The sequence below is a fragment of the Artemia franciscana genome, chromosome 11, assembly GCF_032884065.1.
Source record: "Artemia franciscana chromosome 11, ASM3288406v1, whole genome shotgun sequence".
Classification (NCBI taxonomy): domain Eukaryota; kingdom Metazoa; phylum Arthropoda; class Branchiopoda; order Anostraca; family Artemiidae; genus Artemia; species Artemia franciscana.
This window is the reverse complement of record NC_088873.1, coordinates 35,632,693-35,651,753: the sequence shown is the minus strand read 5'-3', so window position 1 is coordinate 35,651,753 and position 19,061 is coordinate 35,632,693. Positions and strand designations below refer to the sequence as shown.

At 34.7% G+C, this 19,061-nt stretch overlaps 1 protein-coding gene across 4 annotated transcripts in view; it reads right to left on the bottom strand.

Moving 5' to 3' along the window:
- Positions 1 to 19,061, bottom strand: part of LOC136033144 (uncharacterized) — a 283,627-nt gene that overhangs the window by 225,873 nt on the left and 38,693 nt on the right. For all 4 annotated transcript variants that reach the window (XM_065713788.1, XM_065713789.1, XM_065713785.1 and 1 more), the window contains one exon: positions 572 to 992. In XM_065713788.1, the coding sequence (XP_065569860.1) occupies positions 572 to 992 (421 nt within the window). The remainder of the gene's footprint in view (positions 1 to 571; positions 993 to 19,061) is intronic.

The window sequence follows — 19,061 nt, the reverse complement described above, 5'->3', positions numbered from 1 at the left end:
AGACTTTTTTCTGTTGCCACTTTTTCTGACATTCTGTCTTGCCATTCATTGTCAGGATTGATTGTCTTTTTCTTCTTTGTTGCTTTTATTCGTTACTTCTGACTGAAGCCCTTCTTCCAATATTTTTTTTTCCGAAATTTTCTAAAAGTGAGAAAGAGTGCTTCTCACAGACAAAGCTTCCATGGGGTTCAAAATTGTGGGCCATCGAAAAAGAAGAAGAAGAAGAGAAGGATGAAAGAAAAGAAGAAGGATGAAGAAGAAAAGATTTTAGCCAGTGAAAAGTTTAAACTACAAAAGCTCGAACAGAGTTTTCTTGATATTCTTGATTTTCTGGTAATCAAAAATAGATTACCAACAAGCAATCAACCAATATAGCAAAAAAGATTTTCTTGCAAGATAATTTCCATTAGCTGATACTTCATAGATTACCTTAGAGAAGTTCTTTCTGAAAATTCAAAATATGAAAAATTGATAACTAATTGAGGTGCTTTAGAATTTCTACAAGAAGCAAAAAACATTAGATTTTTCAAACAATCTACTATGAGACTCTTAACCTTAATAATTGACTTACCATGTCTGTGATAGATTTGCAGGCTGAACAGAATCTGACCACACAAAACGCCGTTTGAGCCAAATCAATCCAATATCGTTCAGAAGTACGGTTCTATTGTATGTGTAATCAGGATGGGTTTTTGTGCTTTGTACTTTGAGTCTTTGGCCTTCTTTATTGTTCAGCAAATTACTTCTACCTGCAATTACTTCCCACTCATTGGTGTCTGCAGCCATATCATGACTGCTGCTGCGGATACAATGCGCAGCGGTAAGCACGACATTTTTATTAACGATTACACCACCGCATTTATGATGCATTTTATGTTGGATCGATACTATAAAAGGATAAATACGAATGTCTGTTTCTTCACCTCCAGCAATAAATGGGGTAATGATGATTGAAGGCGTGTCTTGAGCAACGGCATTGTCACCACCAAAAACTGTAATAATAAAGGAGTTACTCAAGTATTTGAGCTTACAAGCTTTCCTAAGACCATTGCTGAATAAATATCAACAGTATTAAAATAATTATAATAAACTAATCCAAAAACTCGCCTTCCTCTTAAATAAAAAAAACAATTTTTTGTTTTTTATTTGAAAAACTCATTTATTGAGGTATTTTTATTGAAAATATTAAAGGAAAAAAAACATTTCCTCTCTAGATTTAGAAAAATAATTTTCTCCTCCCCTACATTGTAGTGACTTGAAGCCATAAAATTTGCACAGCAACAGCCCAAACTAAAACTACATTTTTTTTTTGCCTGACACTGACCTAGCTTAACTTGAAAAACTGAATAGATTTTTATGATGATAAAGTTCGTCATTATCCCACATCAGTTGGCCTTTTAAATTTTCTTTAAAATTATAAATTTACACGTTCTTTTAATACAAAAACCTTTAGTCAAGAATCGATGGTGACCTGATAAACAATCAGACTAGCCTATATGAAAACTATAGCTAGGAAGTAGCAAGGTTTGTACCCAATAAGTATATTTGTATTACCATCATCTTGTTTTTATTGAAATTTTTTAATGTGGAGATTCGTAAAATGTTAGTAATTTGTACAACAAAATTATTTTATAACGGAAATATGTAAAAGGAAATAACTGCAGACTTTAGTTCATCATAAATAATTGTGTGGCTACTCCACTCAAGTTTTAATTAGGACAAATTAATTACATAGTTTTAAATAATATCTAGAAGTTTGAATTAAACTTTGGAATTAATACGAATAGAAATGGTTACGTAAATTCCATTGTTAATTGTACTACTAAATGACGGGCCACTAAATGGCAGCATTTTGCTAAGACTGTCAATAATAGAAGTACTCAGGGTTCTAGTTTACAGGGCGAATTTAACCCCCTCAGTCAGTTTTCTATTGATAGAAAATCATTTGAGATTGCTGTTTCAGATATATAGGTTAATTCAGGTTTAGCGTTCCGATATTTAAAATGTTTTTGAAATAGTTTTGGTCATTTTGAAATAGTGAAAATTAATATCTAATTTTTGTAGCTGCACCTATAATTGCATATTTTGGTTTGGCAATGGGAATGTTGTTTAAGCACTCTTTTATAAAAGTATCACATCACCAATACCTCAAGAAAGACTTAAATGACGGGGAAGGGGTGATATAAGGGGATGAAAAATGCTGTGTTAAGGGGGATCAAACGGTTTGAATTGCCTGAAAGTTCATGCACTACCTTTATTTATGAGACTTTGTTCAGTGGAAAAGTAACAAGGTAAATCAAAAGATTTTATGGCAAGGTAATCAAAAAAAGTGTCTAAAGCAGCTTTTAGTCAAAAAAGTATAATCATGCTATGGAATTTGCTTCCTACAGACCCCAAACTAGTGCTTCTATAATCCTCTTGCTTCACAACAACCTTATTTCAAAAAAATACATATTTATCTAACTACCAGCACTGGGACCTTTGGTCTTTAATCATTTTATTGCTGTCTCCAATTCAGCCTCACAAAACAAATCGTCTTTCACTTCCGAAGTTTTACAAACTTAATCATTCTTTGTGTATCAATTCCTGTAGCCTTTTCCAGGTTTTACACATTCTCAATAGGTTCTCCCCATCTTTGGTTTACTCTTTCATTATCATTAATTCATGTCTGTACCTGTCTTTAACAGGGACAAGTCCCAATTGACTATTCCCTCTCAAATTTTTAAGCCACAAATACAATATTTTACTATTATATCATCTGGCTGAATCTTCAAGATCTTTTGTCCTTGGCCTTCATGTCCCAGCTCCTTAATTCATATTTTAATACTTTCTCTACTTTCCTATCATCCCTTTTTATATTCACTTATGATCTATCGCTCAAATACTTCTTGTACATACCTCTTTTCGACTAAACTGAAGCATTTTCACTAACATTCTTAGATGCAGTTCTAACGTTCCTCCCCAAGGTACCATCTGCTACTTTACAAACTATTTTCCTAAAATTGTTTTATCCATTTTCTAAATCGTTAAATTTTAGAGCCTCCAGTTTAATAGTCAATTGTTCCTGGAAAATTTCTCTCAAATTCTCCTCCTGAAGTGGCACCAATGTCATAACTTCCTGGAAGGCTTCGATAAATACAGAATAAGTTTTGGGGAAACGAGGGAGTAAAACATAATATACAATCCCTTTTGGTTCTCGAGAATATATTGAGTTTACGCCTCTGTTACGGCTGCTTTGAATAATTCTTTCATATGTTTTTGCCTTTGGAACTGATACCATGGCGAATTGGTTCACGTAAAGTTGGTGGTAAGACCGGTAATCCCATTAGTTTTTGTCAGGGAGTAAAACAGGGTTTCGTATTCAGTTTTACCATTTTTAACCGTACTATTTGGGTCGCTACATGTTATGTTCCCCCTTACCCTATTAAGCCCTAAATAGATGTAAGTCACCTTTCTTACGCCGATGACATTCTCCTTATATCTTAATGCATCTCCTTATTATATTTCCTTATTATCTCCTTAAACATTCCAGCACTACAGACTGCTGTGAACACTATATAGCTCTAGAATAAAGGGGACTGGACTTTCAGATCCCCCCTCGAAAACCGAATTCCTTATTTTTGGCTTCCAACAGCCTCCAAGTATAATTATTCAAGTTGGCCCTGCCAATATTTCTGCCTCTGCTTCACTTAAGTACCTTGGCCTTCCGTTTGGCGGATCTATTAAAGCCACAAGGATGCTTATTTTAAATGATCTGGAGGAAAAATTGAGAAAGTCTTTCGGTTTACTTGCTAGAATTAAGGGACAATTTGATAAAAGAACGGTGGGTAGGCTTTATAATTCATTCTTTGCACCCATGTATTTTTCATTACACCATTTTAGCGGTTTTCTCCGCAATTGAACGTGATCAAATCTATTCTGCCTTTTTTTTTGTAAATATTTACTTCAGTTGCCCATTTCGACTAGAAATAGTTATTTTTCTTGGTGCTACGGTGTTTTTGAGATTAGTGAAAAGGTTAATTTCTGTAAGCGGTCTCATAAAATAGCTGACTTTTCTTTGAACTGTATTAGTCCAAGTTAAAGTAATTTTGCATTGTATATCTTTAAAATGTGAGTATTATGAGTTATCATAGGCAGGGCAAAAGCACTGCCTAAGTAAAGAAAGGTGTTGGCACAATGTTTTGTTTTTTTTGGGGTCTTAGACCTGGGCACTTCGTATCGATGCGAGTTGTCGTAGAAAATTCAAAACGGGCTCATTCGATTGGACATTGACACGGCTAGTGCCCTTCTTAATAGTCAAAGGTGATTGGAGGGTAACCAACCCCCTCCCACGCCCATCATTTCCTCAAACACATCCAATCAAAATTTAGATAACTATTTTGTTGAACGTAGTTGAAGGGTCTGGAAATTATGTCTTAGAGGATGAAAACCCCCCACAGCCCTCAGGGCAAAGGTTCGATATGCCCCTTTGGGGCATATAAGGCTTTTATAGAAAGCGTTGTCATAGAAATTTATAAAATGCTCAATCAATTGAAAATTGAGACGGCTAGCACCCTTTCTGATAGTCGAAAGTAATCGGAAAGGTGAATGCCCGCCCCCCTCAAGCCCTTCATTTCTCCAAACACTTCCAATCAAAATTTTGATAAAGCCATTTCGTTCAACGTAGTTAAAAAATTTGGAAACTACATCTTTGAAGATAACAATCCCCCCCCCCCCCAGCCTTCAGGAGAAGGGTTGTAAGGTGGACCCTTGGGGCATATGAGGTTTTTATAGAAAGTTTTATCGTAGAAACTTCAAAAAGGGCTCATTCGATTGGAAATCGAGAGAACTAATGCCTTTTTCCTCAATCGAAAGTGATTGGAGAGAAAATGCCCCCCCCCCCTCCCTCCATGCCCATCATTTCCTAAAATACTTTCAATCAAAATTTTCAGATATCCATTTTGTTCAACGTAGATGAAAGTTCCGAAAATTATGTTTTCGAGGATGACAAATGCCTCCCAGCCCAAAGGGCAAGGGTTGTAAGTTAAGCCCTTGGGGCATATAAAGTTTTTATAGAAAGCGTGATGATATGGACTTGGTAGGAAGCTCATTGGACTGGTAATCAGAAGCTCTACGGCCCTTTTTAAGAGTCAAAGTGATGGGAAGGCAGCTACCCCCCCCCACACCCACACACACCCGTCGTATTGTCCTGACATGCATATAATAGAAATTTTGAGATAGCCATTTTATTCATAATAGTCTAAATATCATATAGCAGGGCTTTTGGGGTTGAAACAAACCCCCAGAACCTGGGAGAAGGGTTTTAAGTTATGCCCCGGGGGTATTTAAGATTTATATGAAAGGGATGGTTGTATAAACTTTGGAGGAGTCTAATTTGGTTAAAAATAGGAAGTTCTAGTTCCCATTTAAGAGTCAAACTTGATTGAGGGCAGAAAGTCTCCCCCCAAACCACCCCTCTTCACCAAACGAATCTGATTAAAATTGTGAGACAGCTTTTTCACTTAAAATAGTCCAAAGAACATATAACAAAGCCTCTAGGGCTGACACATCCCCCCCCCAGTGACCTGAGGATAAGGTTTTATTTGAGGATAAGGGCATGCCTTGGGGATATATAAGGTTCTTATGGAATGGGTGGTCGTATATACTTCAGATGAGGCTCATTTGATTGGAAGTTTTAGTGCCCTTTTTAAAAGTCAAGAGTGATTTTAGAGCAACCCCCCCACTCATCATTTCCTCAAAGACGTCCAATCAAAATTTGAAGATAGCTAATTTGTTCAATTTAGTCGAAGGGTCCCTTATCAGCTCTCGGGGGAAGGGTTGTAAGTTATGTCCCGGGGGCATTTAAGGTTCTTATAGAAAGAGTGGTCGTATATACTTCGAAGGGGACTCATTGGATTGGTAATCTAGTGCCTAGTGTCCCTTTTAAGAGTAAAAGGGATCCGAGGGGGGGTCTTCATGTAGGTTATGCCCTGTGGGCATATAAGGGTCTTATTGAAAGGGTGGTCATATATGCTTTGGAGGGGACTCATTGGACTGGTAATCAGAAGTTCTAGTACCCTTTTTAAGAGTCAAAGTGATCGTAGTTGAAGGGTCCGGAAATTATGTCTTTCGTGAAGACCCCCCCCCACCTACCCAACAGGTCTCAGGGCAAGGGCTGTAGGTTATGCCCTGTGGGCATATAAGGGTCTTATAGAACCCCCCTACATAAACACACAAACACCTCGTGTTTTTTCGAGATGCATCCAATAGATATTTTGAGACAGGCCTGTTGCTCACAATAGTCCAAAGATCATAGAACAAGGCTATTGAAGTTGATAAAAACCACCAGACCTTAAGGACGAGGGTTGTAAGTTATGCCCCAGGGGCATTTAAGGTTTCTATGGAAAGGGATGGTTGTATAAACTTTAGATGTGGTCCATTTGGTTTATATTGGAAGTTTTACTTCCCTGTTAAGAGTCAATAGTGACGGATGTCAACCACTCCCCCCCCCTCAATTACCCTGCTTTTCACCAAATGTATCTGATTGAAATTGTGCACTGGCAATTTAGTTTAAAATAGCCCAAAAAACATATAACAATGCCTCCAGGGTTGGAGCGATCCCCAAGAGTCCTGGGTCAAGGGCTTTAAGTTATGCCCTGGGGGCGTATAAGGTTAGTATTGATCGGGGAGTCGTATTAACTTCAGATGTATCTGATTTGATTTTAAATTGGAAGTTAGAGTGGCCTTTTTAAGAGTCAAAAGTGATTTTAGAGCAGCCCCCCCACGCTCATCATTTCCTTAAAGACGTCCAGTCAAAATTTGAAGATAGTAAATTTGTTCATTTTAGTCGAAGGGTCAATTGTCAGCTCTCAGGAGAAGGGTTGTAAGTTATGTCCCGGCGCATTTAAGGTTCTTATAGAAAGAGTGGTCGTATATACTTCGCAGGGGACTCAATGGATTGGTAATCTAGTGCCTAGTACCCTTTTTAAGAGTCAAAGGGATCTAAGGGCAGCTATACCTCCCCTTAAACGCCGTGTTTTCCCGAAATTCTTCGAATGAAAAAATTTTCAGACAGTTATTTTATTCAAAATATTCCAAAGACCATATAACAAGGCTTTTGAGGTTGATACAAGCCACTAGAACCTGGGGGTAAGGGTTGTAAGTTATGCCATAGGGCATTTAAGGTTTTATGAAAGGGATGGTTGTTTAAGTTTTTGGATGGTGATTTGAGACAAACCCTCCCCCCAAGCCCATCCTTTTCCATAACAACCATCCAAACAATGCTTTAAGACACCAATTTTTTTTCAGTGTTGTCGAGAAGCTCAGTAATTATAAGTTTGGGATCTCCCCCCCCCAAGGCTCCAGGGCCAGGACTACAAGCTGTACAATTTGTTCATTGTTTACCTATAGTATGTGTTATTGAGAAAAAGATAGGGATGTTTGACCGCTACTTTCCCAAACAACGAGGGGCATTAAGATGAGTCTTTCTGGGAATAGGGAATTATTGAACTAAATCATAACATTTTATGCGTATTTGGGTTGTCAAAAGATATAACTCAGAAATGACTGAGTATATTGAATCGGAATTTCCAGGATCAGACAAAGGAGATCAATTGACCAAAAAGGTAATGTTTGCACGCTACTACTGCTACACCCACTGCTGCTTCTGCTGCTATCACAAGTATTACCACTACTACCCCTAAAACTAATACTTCTGTAGCGACTACTACGAAGGCTGAGGATATTGAAAAAAAGATCTGAGGAAGCATTGAGGGGAAATTTGAACTAAATCAAAATATACTATTTGTATACAGACTGCTCATACGGTCGTATCGGCAATATTTTTGGAACGGCTTATCATACCAAGAAGAAACTTCAAGGCCATCATGAGTGGGATACTCAGTTGACCAAAAGGTGAAATGTACCTGTTACTACTGCTGCTACTACTGTTACTACTAACAATTATACACTGTTACTACTACTACTGTTCCTACTACTAGCACTATTGCATTGATGCTAGTACAATTAAGGCTACACGTATGAAGGGGAAAATTTGACAGAATATTGAGGGGAAATTTTAACTAAATCAAAACACACTATGTGGATACAGATTGTCAAAAGGGCGTATCTCAAGAATTGATTTAGGTATTAAGTTGAATCTTTCGGAAAACACTTCAAGGAGGAGATCAATTGACAAACAGGTAATATATGCTTGTCACTACTAACACTAATACCACTGCTACTTTTCCTTATGCTAATACTGCTACTAAACTCCTTCAAGTACTACTTCAATTGCAACAACTTGTAAAGCTTGGAGTAGTAAGGCGAAAAGGGCGTCAAAAGGGTATCAAAAGCGCATATATTGTTCCAACAATATTTCTGGAACGACTAAACGTGTTAAGGTGAAACTTCCAGGGCATCATGAAAGCGATGTTCAACTGACCAAAAGGCAATAAGGCCATGCTACTGCCGCTAATACTTCTGCGACTACAACTGATAATACAACACTAACAGTGCAACTACTTTTACTACCACCGAAAGTGTTGTGATAATAGTACTATTAAGGCTAAGTCTATGAAGGTAAAATTTGAGAGAATATTGATGGAAAAGTCGAACTAACAAAAGAGACTGTTAGCATTTATTGAGACTGTGATTGGCAAAATAGTCTATCTTAAAAATTGGTTTGTATATTAAGTTGGAACTCTCAGAGAATGCTTAAAGGGGAGGATCAACTGACCTAAAGGCAATCTGTGCACATTACTACTAATACTACTGCTGCTGCAACATTTAATAGTTATACTACTACTATTGCTCCCATAACTACTTCTATCACAACTAATTGTAAGGTTAAGGGCATTAAGATGAAATTTTCAAAAAGTATACGAATATACAGGCTAAAAAAGAGCAAATTGACAATGTCATAGCAATGGCTAATTGTATTAAGTTGAGTGGTTATACTACTGCTTTGACTACTATTACAAGCATGCCTAAGGGTATGAAGGTGAAATTTTCAGAGAATATTTCTGATAATTTCTGTTGTACGGATGACAACCTGCCATCCGTATGCAGTTTGTCAAAAATGCATATCAGCAATATCTTAGGAACACTTTCGTATGTGAAATTAAAACCTACAACGCTTTTTGTGGGGGATGTTGAACTAACCAAAAGCCAATATTTGCATCATAATACTACTGTTTCTACTCCTATTTTTATTATTGCTGCTACTACTACTGCCAATAAAACTGAGACTACTACTATTAACTCTACTCCTATTGCTACTACTATAACTACTGGTGCTACTAATACTACAAATGAATCTAAGGGTATTAAGGCGAAAATTTTGGGCAATATTGTAACTGTATTGAAATAAATAGAAACACACTATACCCACATAGGTTGTCAATAGCAAGCATCAGCAATCCATCAGGAACGGTTGATGGTGTTAAGTTAAAAATTGCATCGTGTACTGAAGGAGATGTTAAAAAAAAGGTGCCATTTGCATACTGCTACTAGTGCTACTACTGCCACTACAACTATTGCTACTATACAAGCTAAGGGTATTAATGTGCAGCTTTCAAGGAATATTTACGCAGATACTGAACTAAATAAAAACGAACTATGATCATGTAGACTGTCAATAGGGTGACAAAGCAATATCAAAATAACGGCTTGCATTATTAAGTTAGACCTTTCAAGGTAAGTTGTGACAGATTTTGAACTAGCTAGAAGACACTGCGTATACTGTTGATGCTACTTCTACGGTTACTGCGACTAATGGCACTTAAGAGCAATAAGTTGAAACGTTTAGGGTGAGTTTAAATTAAACGAAAAAACTATACGCATGCAAATATTAAAAGGGCATATAAGTAATATCATAGGCAGCACTGCTCTATCATAGCAAGTAACATCATTGATATTTTAAAGGAGCTAATTTGGATGGAAATTCAATGTTCTAGTACCCTTTTTAGAGTCAAAAGTGATTGGCGGAAAATAAACCCTCCTCTTTAGCTCATAGTTTTCCAAACACTTCCAATCAAAATTTAAGATAGCTATTTTTTTCAGCATAGACGAACGATCTTGTAACTGCATCTCTAGGGCTATTGCGTAGGTCAATCCCCCCCCCCAGCTATGCAATTTGCCTATGATGTTTAAAAACTAAATGTTGCCTTAAGACTAAATCAAAAAGCACTGTGTTAATTCTAATTGCCAATAAGGCATCTCAGCAATATCCCAAGAACGACAGAGGACATTATGTTCAAACTTTTGGGGCTACTTTTATTACTACTTCTGTTCTTTAAATTTAGCCAAATCAAAAGAATATAAATTTATCCAAACTGTCAAAGATCTTGGATCGATTTTTTTGCGAATGGTATCAATTTTTCTATTTCAGGTCAACTAGAGGAGGTAAAAAACTAAATTAAACACTACTATTTGTGTCCAGATTTTTAAAAAGGTGTATGTTGTTGAAAATTGTTGAAAAATTTTCTTCAGCATACAAATAGCAGGAAAAACTATAAATTCTTAAAAAAAAACAAAAAATTTATTATTTTTTCCCAGAAAAGCTTATGTCAATAGAACACAAACAGAAATTAATTTAAGAAAAAAAAATTCCAAAACAAGTTTTTCAAAGAAAAGTAAAGAAATCCATTCAACCAAAAACGAGAAAAAATAACATCAAATAATCTACCAAGCGTAAAACTAACACAAGTCAGCATCTAAAAATAAATGAAACCCAAAACGAACAAAAATTACAATAAATAATCGATTCAAACTCAAAACGAGCAGAAATTAACATGAGTAGGGCTCAAAAACCCTGTGTCATTCTAATGCCAGAACATAATTTGCACTTTACTGAAAAACAATAATTTCTTTAAGAAATGAAATATTAATAACTATTTACTTTTTACTATTTACTATTTACTTTTGGTCATCTATTTACTTTCTATTCTCCTTTACTGATATATATATATATATACTCTTTTTTTTCTTTTTTTTTTTGTGTTTTTGCTGTTGCATTGGTGATTTCTCTTTTCATGATTTTAAGTAATAAATAAAAGCATATGTATATTAAACCGACAATGCACATTCATTGGTATTTTTTTCAGTAAAGTGTAAATCATGTTCTGGATTTTAAAAAAATGACTATTAAAAAAAAAACGAAGTCAATTGGACTGGGAATAATTAAGGATAAAGAGATGATGTTGGGTTATGAAAAGATCGATCTATTAGATAGCTTCATCTACCTGGTTTGTATTATCAGCAAAGTTGGTGGACGCAGTAAAGATGTTAAAAGCAGAATAGTCAAGTCTTAGGGCGTTTTTAAGTTCGGAAAAATAGGAAGATAAGTCTAGGAACTAGAATAATAATATTGGAAACTGCAGTTATGACAGTGGTCAAGTATAGTACGAAATTTAGGCACTTTGAAAGACGGAAAAGGATTTGGCAGAGGTAAAAGAACTGTCAATGAATTTTTTTGGGTATCTATGGGAGTTACCAAATTTCAAACAGTAAGCTGTAAGAATAATGTATTTCTATATCGCTTTCAAGGACTATAGTGAGAGAAAGCTTAAGATGACTTGGACACATGTCTGTAGAGAAAGGATTACAGATTGTCAAATGTCGTTTTTTATTGCCAACCATCTAGGACCAAATAAGGAGCAGGTCTTCCACGAACAAGATGGAAAGAGGTCATAAAACAGGACATAAAGGAGGAAATCTGAAGTTCTTTGGGGGTGTAAAGAGGGAAGCTTCTTATAGATTGGTATGAAGGAGGAACTTGCGCAATTGTGTTGGCTTTGGGGGGTTTGGTGTTGCATCAACTAGTTAAAAGTACTAAAAGTAGTATATAATAGTAGTGATAGGGTTCCAGGGTCCATCAGAGCACTATACCTTCAAATCCTAATCCCGAAACTTTTTTAAGTTTCTTCAAGATGCTGGTCTATGTTACATAATAGGGGCATTGTTTGTGTACGTATGCAAATGTTTTCTTCAAGATTCCTTTCGTTGTTACGTAATGGGGAATGTTTTTTTACTTATGCGAATGTTTTCTTTGGTTGTTATGTTAAATTTTTAAAAAACCCCAGGGCCAGGAAAAAACCTTCAGGGCCTCACCAATTCAAGATGCCAATGTAGGCGTTACATCATAGTTTTTGGTTGATTCTTTAAAAAGCTACGATGCAGGCGAGGAAAGCTTCAGGGACCTCCCAAGCAGGAACACAGTTCAAATTGATCCTAGCCCAATATTTTTCTGCTTTATACACAGGGTCTTTGTTCTCTTTGTTGTTGGTAAACAAAGGAATTTCCCGCTATATCCAGGAACAAGGAGAGAAGCGTTACGTAATCCTATATTGACTTTTCAGGAACGAAGATGACCCAATACATTTTATTACGTGCACCTGGGTCTTACGCATTGCTACAGTACATTTGTATGCTATGTAATGGTATAGTACATCTGATTGTTGCCAAAGGGTAAACATTATCAGTCTAGCTGTTTGATTCTCAAATGTCTTTTGTTTGCTAGTCCATAATTACCAGTGAGAGTGCCAAGATTAAAAATGAACAAAGTGGAAGGACGGAAAATTATAGGAAATCTTGTTACTTTGGGAAAATGGTGATCTTAAATTATGGTTTTCAGAGATTGTCAGTGCAGAAGAGAATCTTCACTCAGAGAATGATTGACGATAGAGTGAAAATGGGTCTCCAGCTTTGGACTACAGTCTGAAACTTATGTGTGACCTACTAATCGAGACAAAACAAAACGATATTGCACATTTGTTTGAAGATTATCCTTTTTCAGCTACACCTTATAATTTCTCTTGTGAGCCAATGAGTAGTAATTACCAGTGATTTGCTTTTGAACACTGCCCAGGCATTTATTTTTAGAACCAAAGGCCCTTTACAAGGCTAGCAAAATCCATTCCCATGACTCCGAAAATCTTACCGTAGAATTACGCTAGAATTTTGATGGAGTTTTTGCAGAATTGCGAGTAATGCCAATAATTTCTGGTGATTATTTGTTTATATCTTCTTACAAGATGCTACTATCAGGGGCTTTGGGTAGAATTACGGTAACCTTTTGGTAGAGTTTTTCTACAATTACCAGTAACGTCAATAATTTCTGGTGATAATTTGTTTATGTCTTCATTTAAGAGACTAGTATCAATGTCTTTGGGTAGCATTGCGCTGGAATTGTAGTAGAATTTTGGTAGAATTTCGAGGAACGTCAATAGTTTCTAATGAAAATCTGTTTATATATTCATTTAAGAGACTAGTATCAGGAGCTCTGGGTAGAATTACAGTAGAATTATGCTAGAATTGTAGTAGAAATTCGGTAAGATTACGAGTAATGTCAATAGTAATGTCAAGTAATATCTAGTGATAATTTGTTTCTGTATTCATTTAAGAGACTAGTATCAGGAGCTCTGGTTAGAATTACAATAGAAATTTGGTTGATTTATGGTAGAATTATGAGTAACATCAATAATTTTTGGTGGTAATTTGCTTATGTCTTCATATAAGAGATTAGTATCATAGGTTTCGAGTAGAATTATAGTAGAATTTTGGTGCAATTACGATTAATATCAATAATTTCTGGCGATAATTTTCTTATGTCTTCATATAAGAGAGTAGTATCAAGGGCTTCGTGTAGAATTACGGTAGAATTACGCTAGAATTTTGGTAGAGCTATGGTAGAATTTTGATAAAAATACAAGTAATGTCAATAATTTCTAGTGGTAATTTGTTTGTGTCTTCATGTAAGAGACTAGTATCAGGGGGGTGGGTAGAATCAGGTGATCCTTTAGCAATAACAAAAGGTTTGTTTGTGATTCAATGCCATTTTTGACCCATTCAATAACAAGAGCTCTAAAGTTTTAACGTCGCTTCATAGCGTTAGAAAAACATTTGATCTATTGCAATATGTGTCATCTTTAATTTTGTATTTCCTTATTGTTCAAAAAAGGATATAGAACTTCAAACATTTTCTTGAATGAGCCTTCTCTTATCATTCCTAAGGCATTCTCAAATATTCTCATGATAAAAATATACTGTAAATCTACTGACTTGTATTTTTGCAAGACACCACTCCTTGCATTTTAGATATTGCTCTGGAGTTCTAGTGTAGAATATTTTTGGGCTATATTTGCTTGTAATCAACAATGTAGTCTATTAAAATAAAATCATTCGTATAAATATCTTATTAAATTGTAAAATCGACGTACACTATCGATTTTAAAAAGATAATATCATCCTCCACCCCTCCCAGTCCTCAATACTAATAACTTTAACCTCACGTGATGGTGGTGTAAGTATTTAAATACAGTCATCATCATCTACATCTGCGATGTCACCTTCCTCAATATGCTTCTTTGACTTAAAGTTCGAATGAGTGGTTGTGTACCTTTCAATGAAGTGGGACAAGTCATGGCTTAATGATAATATCTATTTACCTGTATCTAATACAGTTTAAAGAAAGAGACAATATCAAAATAAGTTTATAATTTCCGCTCTGTAAAATTTTCTTTATACAAAAAAGTTCATTCCAGTATAATTGCAAGTAAAATAATTTTATGTATTTCATTAATGCAATCAGAATGAATAAACAACTTATCTCATAAACCCTACTAAGTTCAAGAAATCACATTTTCTATTGAATGCGTCAACAATAATCTATATCTTATCTATGGAAAAGTTCTACCTTCTCTTTCCGATAATATTTTACACAGCTACCATTTGTTTAAATAAAGAAAACATTTCAACGCGAAACATAACAAAAGGCATATATTTCCCAGATCTTACAACAACTTTATAACTTTATTGATACCACAAGGAAAAGATACAAAAAGGAAAGATTTGTTTCTGATCCAACCATTCACCTTTTCAAATAAGGATATTACAATGAAAATTTTCTTTAAAAATGACATAAAGTTCTCAAAAATTACTAAAATTTTTGTTTTAGCGCGCTGATGAAAAAATATCAAATACAATAAACTTGAAAAAAAAGTGAAACTCTTTTTACTTTTAAATTAAATGGAACACTTTTGTCCTAAAAAAAAAGTCATTTTAGTGCTAGAGCAATAATTTGCTAGGAGGTCTGACACAATGCCGAAACCATTCACATTGCCCCAACGAATCCGCACCAACACCATAACCTCACCCCTGCTCGACTGAAAATTATTTCTTTCTCGAACTAAGGACACAATTAAAAAAAAATACTTTATTTTCTGAGCCCCAAATGACGGTTTGTTATTATTTGGAGAAATTAGACAACCTATCGGCTTACAGATATTTCCCCTTCAATCTGGCTATCACATACATATGCCTTAATATTCTCCATATCAACTAAACTAGCCTCCTTACTCCCTCATTGTTATATAAATAAACACGGCCAACCCCTTTATTCTACATTATTTAGACATAACAACTTGATAAACAGGACATATGAATAATGCAAAACTAATGACAAGTTATCATGTAAGCAAATAGAATCACTTGAACGAGGGGTGATATCTATGTTATTTAACAATAGGGATTACTGCACACTTTCCAGCTGCCTCTTCACGTCAGAAAAACATATATATTTCCTTATAAGAAATTTGTTGAAACATTGAGAGTTGCTAATACCATTGTCCCCATCCAACGTGTTTTGGAACTCTATGGGATATCACCTCATCTTCATCTTTTTTATCCCCCTCCCCCAATTTGAAACTATATAATCAAATTTTACATTTCCCATGGATTTTTTTTCCTTCTACAATTTCATCTAGGTTTAGTCAGTTTACGAGTATTGAGTTGAAACAAGAGAGACACACGGTGAAATATTTTTGGAAATGACATTTTGTCCATATATCTTCACATTTGGAAGATTGGGAGTAAATGATAGCGGAAGCACCACCAAACTCCTGTTTTTTATAAACTTGCTCAAAACATAGGAAATTGGTCCTTCTTAGAGTATTTTTAGAAAGATTTTCTTAGAGAGTGATATAAACTTGATCAAAACATAGGAAAATAGTCCTTCTTAGAGAAAGTTTAGAGATGCTTTCTTAGAGACTGAAATAAACTTGCTCAAAACATGGTAAAATAGTCCTTCTTAGAGAAATTTAAAGATGTTTTCTCAGAGAACGATCTAAATTTGCTCAGAGCATAGAAAATAGTCCTTCTTAGGGGTTTTTTAGAGATATTTTCATAGACAATGAAATAAACTTGCCCAAAACATAGGAGAGTAATCGCTCTTAGAGAATGTTTAGAGAAGCTTTCTTAGAGAATCTTATAAACTTGCTCAAAACATAGGAAAACTGTCCTTCTTAGAGAATTTTTAGACCTGTTTTCCTAGAGCATGATTTAAGCTTGCTCAAAACATAGAAAAACAGACCTTCTTAGAGATATCTTCCTAGAGAATGATATAAACTTGCTCAAAACATAGGAAAATAGTCCTTTCTGGAGAATTTTTTGAAATTTTTTCTCAGTGAACGATCTTAAACTGCTCAAAACATAGGAAAATGGTACTAGAGAATGTTTAGAGACATTTTCATAGAGAATGAAATAAACTTGCTCAAAACATAGAAAATAGTCTTTCCTAGAAAATTTGTTGAGATGTTTTTCTTAGAAAATGATCTAAACTCACCCAAAACTTAGATGGCGGGCCAACTAACATACCATGTGTAGGTTAGGTTAACTTAACCTAATGGCAGGTAAGGCTGAATCCTTAAAAATCAGTGTGAGTTTGAATGAAATACCATATGAATCATATTATTTTTCTACGTGTTAAAACAGGTCAGCTACAGGTACCCGGGACGAGTCATATTGGTTGCAGATACCTGGGTTAGTTATAGGTTGGTTTTAGGTACCCATGCTGTGGGAGGGGGTACTTTTAGGGGTCAAGGGCTATTTTTGGGAAGAAAACAGCTCTAAAAACTCTCGGGAAGGACTATCATTAGGTTATATCATTCTATATGAAAAAATTACTGCATTTTCTCTAAGGAGGACCATTTCCTTATGTTTTGAGCAAGTTTAGATCATTCTCTGAGGAAACATCTTTAAAAATTATCTAAGAAGGACTATTTTCCTATGCTTTCAGCAATTTTATTTCATTCTCAAAGAAAATATCTCTAAAAATTAAACTAAGAAAGACTATTTTCCTATGTTTTGAGCAAGTTTATAACATTCTCTAAGAAAATGTCTCAAACATTCTGTAACAACGACTATTTATCTATGTTTTCAGCAAGTTGTATCATTCTCTAAGAAGATATCTCAAAACATTCTTTAAAATGGACTATTTTTCTACGTTTTTTGCAAGCTTAGATCATTCTCTTAGAAAACATCTCTAAAAATTCTCTAAGAAAGACTATTTTCCTATGTTTTGAGCAAGTTTATATCATTCTTTAAGAAAATATATCTTGAAATTCTCTAAAAGGAATTATTTTCCTATGTTTTGCTCAAGCTTAGATCATCCTCTAGTGAAACATCTCTAAAAATTATCTAGGAAGTCCTATTTTCCTATGTTTTGAGCAAGTTTATATCATTCTCTAAGGATATATCTCTAAACATTCTTTAAGAAGGACTATTTTGCTATGCTTTGAGTAAGTTTATATCATTCTCTAAGAAAACATCTCTAAAATTTCTCTAAGAAGGACTATTTTCCTATGTTTGGAGCAAGATTAGATCATTCTCTACGAAACATCTGTAAAAATCATCTAAGAAGGACTATTTTCCTATGTTTTGGGAGAGTTTACATAAAAAACATACCTCTAAACCTTCTCAGAGAAGGACTCTTTTCCTATGTTTTTGGCAAGCTTAGATCATTCTCTAAGAAAACGTCTCAATACATTCTCTAAGAAAGACTGTTTTAATGTGTTTTGACCAAGTTTATATCATTTTCTAAGAAGATATCTTTAAGAATTCTTTAATAACGTCCAGTCTTTTACGTTTTGAGCAAGCTTAGATCATTCTTTAGGAAAACATCTCTAAGAAATCTCTAAGAAGAACTATTTTCCTATGTTTTGAGCTTATAAAAAGCTAATTTTGAGCTTATTGAGCTAAGTTTATAAAAATTGCAGTTAACATAGGTTTGATGGTACTTCCGCTATGATTTACTCTCAATCTTCCAAATGTGAAAATATTTAGATAAAAAATGTTATATCCCCAAACATTTCACCGTGCGTCTCTCTTTTTATTTAACTCAATACTCGTAAACTGACTAAACCAACATGAAGTTATGAAAGAAAAAAAAACATTGGGAAATGTAAATTTGATTATATATTTGCAACTTGGGGGAGGGGAGATAAAATAGATGAAGATGAGGTGGTATCCCATAGAGTCCAAACATACATTGGATGGGAAAATGGTATTAGCAACTCAGGATGTATTAATAAATGTTTTACAAGGAAATATACATATTTGTCTGACATGAAGGGGTGGCTGGAAAGTTTGCAACAATCCCTATTATCAGATAACATAGAAACTACCTCTTGTTCAAATGAGTCTTTTTTCTAGCATCGTCGCTTGTACTTAGTTAAGCATTGCACATATGTCCTGTTTATTAAGTTTTCATGTCTAAATAATGTAAAATAAAGGGTTTGGTCGTGTATATGTATAACGATGAGGAAGTAAGGAGGCTAGTTTAGTTTATATGAAGAATATTGAAGCATGTATATGTGATAGCCAGATGGAAAGAAAAATCTGTTTGAGCCGATATTTTATCCAATTTCTCTAAATAAAAACGAATAATTATTTGGGGCTCAGAAAGTAAAGCTTTTCTTTGAAAATTGTGTCTTTACTTCGAAATCGAAAGAATTTTCTATCGAACATTGTTTAAGGCTGTGGGTTTGGTGTGGATGGATAGAGGTGGTGTGAATGGTTGCAGTTTTATGTCAGACCTCCTAGCACATTATCGCTCTAGCGCTAAAATGATGTTTTTTTATGACATAAGTGTTTCATTCGGTTTTAAAAAATGAATTGTTTCACTTTTTTTCAAGTTTATTGCATATGATAATGTTTTATCAACACCCTAAATAGAAAATTATAAAACCTTTCAGAGAAGATTATGTCATTTTAAAGAAAATTATTATTGTAATTTTGGAATTCTG